General features: G+C 61.0%; 1 protein-coding gene across 1 annotated transcript; it reads left to right on the forward strand.

Annotated features, from left to right (window-relative positions):
• Window positions 1-1637: 1637 nt before the first annotated feature.
• On the forward strand, window positions 1638-8209 carry GAREM2 (GRB2 associated regulator of MAPK1 subtype 2; the record flags this gene model as incomplete). The annotated part of the gene is given in 7 exon segments (XM_010708133.3): window positions 1638-2130; window positions 3993-4123; window positions 4689-5771; window positions 6375-6538; window positions 6610-6725; window positions 6728-7192; window positions 7195-8209. Coding segments are annotated over 7 exon segments (2721 nt in total), but the record flags the coding sequence as incomplete, so codon positions are not given.
• Window positions 8210-8397: the final 188 nt, after the last annotated feature.

An 8397-nucleotide genomic window follows, 5' to 3' on the forward strand; every position in this document is an offset into this window, starting at 1 on the left:
GGGGGAGGGAAGGGAGGGTGGTAGGGGTTGGGAACGAGGGGGGTGCGGGGGACGGAGACGTTGGACGGACGGGGACGGAGGGATGGAGAACGTGGTTCTCCATCTCGGGGAGGGGGTCCAGGGATGGGGGAAGAGGGGCTGAGAGCGTGGAGGAGGTGCGGAGGTGTGGGTGGGGATCGTGGGGACAGGGATGGGGACAGAGGGATGGGGAACGTGCGGGGGTGCGAGGGATGGGGATGGGAGCAGAGGGATGGGGAACATGGAGTGTGCAAGAGATGGGGATAGAGGGATGGGGACGTAGGGTTGGGGATGGAGAGCAGGGGGAGTGCAGGGCACAGGGATGAGGGCAGAGGGATGAGGAGCACGGAGAGGTTGCTGGGGGTGTGGACGGGGACTTGGGACACAAGACAGGGATCGAGGGATGGGGACAGTGGGATTGAGAGCACGAGGAGGTGCAGGAGATAGATGGGGATGGGGAGGAGAAATGGGGTCAGTAGCTGAGGAGCATTGGGGGGACTGAGGGGACAGGGATGGGGATAGAGGGACAGGGACATGGGGATGGGGACAGAGGGATGGGAACAGAGGAATAGGAAACACGAGGGGGAGGCAGGGTAGGGATGAGGACAAGGGGACACGGACGGATGGGGAACATGGAGGAGATGCAGGGGCAGGGAAGGGAACAGAGGGATGTGGACAGTGATGGGGAGAATGGAGGAGATGTGGGGCATGGAGATGGGTATGGGGAAAGAAGGATGGGGAGCATGGGCGGGGTGCAGGGGACAGGGAGAGGGACAGAGGGATGGGATAGAGGGACAGGGAGAGGGATGGGAACAGGGACAGGGAGAGGGATGGGAACAGGGACGGTGGGTCTGGGATGGATGGATGGGGACAGGAGGGATGGTGGGTAGTGGAAGGCTGTAAGAAAAGGATGGGACAAAAGGGAGGTGGAGAGACAGGAAGGATGTGGAATGTCGGGATGGTGGGGACAGGGACAGAGATGGAGATATAGGGGGGATGGAGGAGCTGGAGAAGGAGAGGGACTGGAAACAAGGAAGGGATGGAGAGGATGGGACAGGAGCAGGATGGAGCTGGAGCAGTAGAGCAGTGGAGAGGCAGGAGACAGGGGGCCTGCAGGTTCATGGCCCCTTCGGGGTGTCCATGGGGAGGTCCCATCAATGCCACTTGCCTGGCACAGGCGCCTGGGGACACAAAGGGGCTGCATGTGCAGCACTGTACAGCCAGAGCAGGCTTTGCCCATTGCCCGGGTAACTGTTGCTGAGATTCCGGGATGGAAGTGCATGGCACGGCCACGTCCACTGCCTGCACCCCCTGCCTGCCCCACTGCTGCCCAGGCGTGGGTGTAGGGTGGGCACGGGGGTGTGCGCAGTGCTGGCTTTGTGCCCCCAGGTGCAAAAGTGTTTGTGCGGGTGCAGGGGTGTGCACGGCTATGGGTTTGCGCACCGAGTGTGTGCGTGGGTTTTGCACGGGTGCAGAGGTGCTGCGAGCTGTGTAGGGACAGAGGAGGATGTGAGGGGTTGGGGTGCACCCTCTAAGCTTGGTGTGTCCCTGGAGATGCTGTGCTGGGGTGCCGGGGCCCCCCGAGGCGCCTCGCCCCGTGTCAATAAACTTGTTGTTGTTCAGCTGCTGCTGCTGCAGCCTTTCAAGAGGGACAAAGAAATTGTTTCCAGGGCAACTGGAGGTTCTTGGCAGCGGGCACCTGCTCACCCTGCACCCGGCGGCTCCTGACATGGCTGTCCCCAAGCCCGTGGCTCAGTGCTCCATACACACACTGTCCCCATACCCACACTGAACCCATACCTACGCTGACCCCGTACCCACACTGTCCCTTCACCTCCATTGTCCCCAGGGCTGGTGGCACTTGGGGTGCGTGGCAGGGACACCAGTGGGACCAATGTGGTGGACACCTGACGGTGGGCTGTGACCATGCCGTGTTCCCACGGGTCCCATCCCATCCCCGTCCCCTTGCAGGGGAGTCGGTGGAGGGGGTGAGTGCCCAGGATGTGCTGCTGATCCACTCGTGCCGCCAATGGACGACGGTGACAGCCCACAGCCTGGAGGAGGGCCACTACGTCATCGGCCCCAAAATCGACATCCCACTGCAGTACCCAGGTGGGGGAGCGGGGGTGGGGATGGGTCAGGGATGGAGGTGGAGACAGGGACACATGAGGATAGGGATGGGGATGGGATGGTGGTGGAGATGTGGATGGGGACGGGGACAAGGATGGGATGGGTTGGAATGGGGATGGAGGCAGAGATGGGGATGGAGAATGGGATATGGATGAGGGTAGGGAGAGGGACAGGGAAGGGACACAGTTGGGGATGCAGAAGAGGATGGGATGCGGACAGATATGGGCATGAGGGTGGAGATGGAGACGAGGATGGGATAGGGACACAATGGAGACTGGACACAGCTGGGGATGGGGATAGGTACTGGGGATGGAATAGGGATGGAGACAGGGATGGGGTCAGAGACAGAAATGGAACAAGTATGGGGATAGGGATGGGTGGGATGAGAATGAAGACAAGGATGGGACATGGGAGGAGATCGGGATGGAAAAGGGGACAGGGACAGACATGAAGATGGGGTTTGGGATGGAGAAAAGAATGGGATGGGGCTGGAGACGAAGATGTGATAGGATACAATGGAGATGGAGACAAAGATAGAGAAAGAAATGGAGCAAGAATGGGGATGGGGATAGGAATGGAAATGGAGATAGGATAGGGAGGGGATGGGGATGGAGACAGAGATGGGACATCAGTGGAGATGTGGGTGGGAATGGGGAGAGAGTTGAGGATGGGGACAGGAATATGGAGGGGATGGAGATGAGACATGGATGGGGATGGAATGGTGACAGGGAGGTGGATAGGACATGAAGGACAGGAATGGGATAGGGGTGGGTAGGGAACAGGGATTGGACAGGGAAGGGACGGGCATGGGGCAGGCTGTAGCTGATGAAGGCTGGGACCACTGTAGTGGATGAAGGTGCTGAGATCACCACGGCCGCCGTAGCAGGAGCCTTAATGACCACTCTAAGTGCTTGCCATGGCAGTAATGAGTCCTGCTAATAAATAAATAATGGGAAATGCAGTGGGGGAGGGGCTGGACGCCCACCCTAGGGAGGGGGATGAGTTAACCAGCTGGTGGGGCCCGGCCATGCCCTGGATCCATGCACATGGGCTTCTGTGCACCCCAAGCTTGTCCTGCAGCCTCTCACCCCTGCCCTCAGCTCAGTGCAGCATCCCCATCCTCTCTGGCTTTTCATGTCCCCTCTGTGCAGCCCAGCGCTGCAGCACTGAGTTAATATTCCCGTCAGGTCCCATCCCCGCGACGCTTGTGCTAATGAAGGGAGCTTTGCTCATCAGTGCTCCCTCTGACTGCAGCTGCACTGAGCCCCCCAGCACCCACCCTTACACCCCTGTCCTTGCATCCCCATGAGCCATGTGCGGGTCTGGGGGGGCTGTAGGGCCAGGACACTCGTGCAGATGCTTCTGGATGTCGTTTCCTTCACCCTTGGGGCAATTCTGCGGTCACTTTGGGGCACCCCTATAGCAATGGGGGATGCTGGAGGGACCCTGATGAGGTGTCCTTGGAGGATAAGTCTTGGGATGTCCCCAGAATAGGATGGGGACTCAAGGGCAGTTGCCCTGATGACCGGCCATGCCATGGGATGTCCCCAGAATTGGATGGGGACTCAAGGGCAGTTGCCCTGATGACCGGCCATGCCATGGGATGTCCCCAGAATTGGATGGGGACTCAAGGGCAGTTGCCCCGATGACCGGCCATGCCATGGGATGTCCCCAGAATTGGATGGGGACTCAAGGGCAGTTGCCCTGATGACCGGCCATGCCATGAGATCCTCCCAAATTGGATGGGGACTCAATGGCAGCTGCCCCAATGTTCAGTTGTGCCAATGGCTGACAAGGTCCACTGGGTCCACACTCAATGCTGTGGGGTTGGGTGTGTCCTGCAGGGAAGTTCAAGCTGCTGGACCAGGACCGGGACATCCGTGAGCCCGTGCAATATTTCAATAGTGTGGAGGAGGTGGCCAGCATCTTCCCAGACCGCGTCTTCGTTATGGAGGCCATCACATTCAGCGTGAAGGTTGGCGTGGGGACAATAGGGGGTGGTGGGGGGCATCAGGGGATCAGTGGGACAGGAGGGAATGGCAGGTGGGCAGTAGGGGACACCAGGGGACAGTGGTGGGACAGCAGATGAATGTCAGGGAATGGTGGTACAACATCAACAGATGGCAGCGGGACATTAAGAGGCGACGATGGGACATTATGAGGTGGTGATGAGAAGTCAGGGTTGGTGGCGGGACATCAGATGATGGCAGTGGGACATCAAGGGATAGTGATGGGACAACAGATGGACATCAGAGCACAGTGGTGAGGCAGAAGGGGCTGGTGGTGGGACATCAGCGTGGTTGGTGGGATGCTATCGAATGGCAGTGGGACATCTGAGGGTGGTGGAGTGACATGAGAAGGTGATTGGACATTGGGGTTGGGGGTGGGACGTGCGGAATGGTGGTGGGACATCAGAAGACGATGGTGGGACATTAAGGGATGACAGTGGAACATCAAGGGGTCGGTGATGGGACATCAGGGTTGGTGATGGGACACAAGAAGATGGCGGTGGAATGACGTTATGAGATGGTGACGGGCAGGTGGTGTCAGGAGAGTTCAGCGAGGACAGCGAGGTGTACAACTTCACATTGCATGCTGGGGATGAGCTGACGCTGATGGGGCAGGCGGAGATCCTGTGCGCCAAGACGGTGAAGGAGAAGTCGCGCCTCAACACCCTTCTGCGGAAGCTGGGCAAGGCAGCGCCGGCGGCGGGGGCCAGGCAGGTGAAGGGCAAAATGCCGTGCCTGATCTGCATGAACCACCGCACCAACGAGAGCCTCAGCCTCCCCTTCCAGTGCAAGGGCCGCTTCAGCACCCGCAGCCCGCTGGAGCTGCGCCTGCAGGAGGGCGAGCACACCATCCGCAGCATCATCGAGAAGGTCCGGCTGCCCGTCAACGTGGCCGTGCCCAGCCGCCCGGCGCGCAACCCTTACGACCTGCACGCCATCCGCGAGGGACACTGCTACAAGCTGGTGGGCATCATCTCCAAGACGGTGGTGCTGTGCTGCATCCTCCGGCGCGAGCGCCTCGTGCCCTTCCACTTCTTGCTGCTGGCCGACATGCCGCGCTTCCAGCTGCCCGAGGGGCTGCTCGGCGGGGACCCGCAGCTGGAGAAGCTGCTGCGGGACAGCGCGGCGTATTGCCACGAGCGCTTCAACCCCGATGAGTACTCGCGGGCCGTGCGGGAGGCCAAGCCGGATTTTTCGGAGGAATGCGCCAGCCCCCGGCGCCTGCGGCTCTGCTTGCCGAGCTGCGGCCGCGAGGAGCTCAGCCAACCCCTGCAGAGGCTCTCGCTCTGCTTCTACGGTGGGGGGTTGCCCCGCGCACCCCCGGATTCAGCCACCCGCTGCCAGGACCCCCCTGATTTTACCGAGCCTGACAGGGAGTACGTGACACCCGACTGGGCTGAGCCCGAATTCAGGACTCAGGAGCCACTGGAGATCCCCTACGAAGAGCTCTGGAGCAACCAGGGTTTTGAGAGCTGCTCTTCCTCACAGCCCAGCACTGCGGGGCGGCCGGACCTCATCGCCTTTGGGGCCACGTCCCCGCTGGGCTCCCCGCGACGCGCCAGGGATGAGCCACTGGGGGACGCACCACCCCCAGTGCCACCCAAGTCGGAGGCGGTAAGGAGGACCGCGGGGTGGCACATGTCAGCCCACTCCACCTCCATGGTGGGTACCACTGGGTTGCCCAAATCCTCTGGGATCCATGGGGTGCTCACATCCTTTTACCCTCGTCCTTTGGTCTCCATGGGGACATTCATGCCATTGGGTCTGTCCAGTGGGATACCCATGCTATAGGGTCCCTCCTTGCTCAGTTAAGTTTCCATGGCTCTATGCATTGGGTTGTAATGCATGGCTCCATTCTCAGGAGAGCCCCGAAGCCCACTGGCTGCACCATCAGCACCAGAATCCCCAGGGTCCCTTGTGGGTACCCAAATCCTTTTGGATCCCTACGCCAAACCTTGCAGGATGACCTGCACCGAGGGGCACCCAAATGCCTTGGGATCCTGCACCAAACCCTTTGAGCTCCCTGCAGCACACCTTGCCAAGTCTTTAGGGCACCATTGGGTAACCAGAATTTTCAGGCTCCCCCTGCACCAAGGGTACCCTGCACCTCCCCAGTGCTGCATCCTCGTGTCTTGATAACTGAGAACCAGTGGGGCACCCCAGCACCTCGGGGGGGGGTCCTAGGGCAGATTCCTGACATTGCTCACCCCATTGCAGGTGAAGGAGGAGTGCCGGCTGCTGAATGCCCCCCCTGTGCCACCTCGGGGAGGCCGCCCCACAGTGCCCCGCAGCCCCCCAGCCCCGCTGCGCTTTCCAAAGCTGGCACCAGCTCCCTCGCCCAGCCCCAGCCTGTCCTACTACTCCTCGGGGCTGCACGATGGGTGAGTGGCTCGGGGACAAGGGATGGCCAAGGCTTGGGGGCAGGCGTTGGGGTGACACTCTCTTTCTGCAGGTCAGCCCCACGGAGCGGCAGCGGCTCGCCCTCACCTGACGCTTACTCCCTCTATTGCTACCCCTGTGCCTGGGGAGACTGCAAAGCCGGGGATCCCCCCGGCTGCCCGCTGCCCCCGCTGCCCCGCCGGCCCCCACCGCCTGGTCCGATCCTTGGGCCTACACCGAGGCAGGGGCAGGGGGGAACAGCAGCTGCTCCACACCACTGCCAGCGACTGAGCCCCCTCTGAAGCCTTTTCGGAGCTGCCCCCGCCTCAAACCTCCGCACCCCCAAAAACGCTTTGCCCCCTTTGGGGCGCTCAACCCCTTTGCCGGTGCGACCGAGTGGCCCGAGAGCCCCGAGTGGCCCAAACCACCTTCAGCCCCGGCTGCGCCCTCCTCATCTTCTTCACCAGAGCCCTTTGAGGGGCCGGAGCCAGCAGCCCCCCCGCGCCCACCCAAGGGCTTTGATGGGGACGGCATCGTCATCCGCGGCACGGCCCCGCTCTCTCCTGCCATGCTGAGAGGCGCTGAGGGCGGTGTCACCCACCTCTACCTGGCACAGGGCGTTATCGAGGTGCCACCGGGGACGTGGGGTGAAGGGGGGCCCCGCCGGCTGCCCCAAGACCCAGCGGGGATGGTTCACCCTGGCTTCCCCCTGCCGACCTCTCGGCCCTGTCGGTGGAGGAGGTCTCCAAGTGCCTACGTTTCATTGGTCTCTCCGAGGACGTCGTCAGCTTCTTCGCACGGGAGCGCATTGATGGCAGCATCTTCGTGCAGCTCAGCGAAGAGATCCTGGCTGATGATTTTCGCCTTACCAAGCTCCAGGTGAAGAAAATCATGCAGTTCATCAAGGGCTGGCGCCCCAAAATCTAGCCTGATGATGGGGTACTCATGGGCACCCCAACCAGCAGTGCCTCTCCCCGCTTTCATCTGTGGGGTTTCCTCCTTCCTGAGCCTCTCCCTTTCCTGTTGTAACACTGGACAGTTCATTTTGGCCTGAAAGGGCTGGAAAATACTGGAGTTTGCATTGACTGGTTTAACTTAATCCTTGTGGATTAGTGTAATAAAACATACGGGAGAAAACAAGCTGCTGGAAGAGCCCTTTGCATGGGGTGGAGGGGGACAGGGACCCTCAGTGCAGAGGATGGGAGGGTGGCACAGCACACCTCATACTGTCCCTGTGTCCCCAGGGCAAGGGGAAGCAGCAGGGAGCTCTCCTAGGGGCTGCCACCTCCCCGGCCTCACGGCAGAAGTCATGTCTCAACTCAGCTCTGCAGTGCTGGCTTTCAGCAGTGCACAAACCCAGCGTGGAAAGAGCAGTGAGCCCCCAGCTTGGGCTGGGAGACAGACCTGGCACCACAGCGAAGTGGAGGCCGGCAGGGCTCTGAAATCAGTGACAGGTGCAGAGATTTAAAGCCTTTTAGTTTAAATTGAGCTCTCCCCACGGGGGACCCTTCTGGCCTTTGGCTGCTTGATTTGCAATTACAGGCGGGTCCATCTGCCAAGATAACACTGGCGGCAGCGCTCGGGGCCAGACAAAAGAGCCGGAGGCTCCTCGCAGCCACTGATGGATGGCGGAGGTGACAGAGCAGGGCTTTGTTCTGCACTGCCGGCCTTTTTCCACTCCCCCCTTGCCCTCCCCTTGGTTGGTCTCACAGCTCAGCAGGCTGCCAGCAAGCGTGGGCAGCCCACGACATACCGAGAGGACCCCTGAGGATTGCCTGAACGCTTTATTTCCACCCCAGATCGGTTCTGTTCCTTGGTGCCAAGCGGCTGAGCCCCAGCGAGAGCAGATGAGAAGCAGGCA

This window comes from Meleagris gallopavo, chromosome 2 (genome assembly GCF_000146605.3).
Source record: "Meleagris gallopavo isolate NT-WF06-2002-E0010 breed Aviagen turkey brand Nicholas breeding stock chromosome 2, Turkey_5.1, whole genome shotgun sequence".
NCBI lineage: Eukaryota > Metazoa > Chordata > Aves > Galliformes > Phasianidae > Meleagris > Meleagris gallopavo.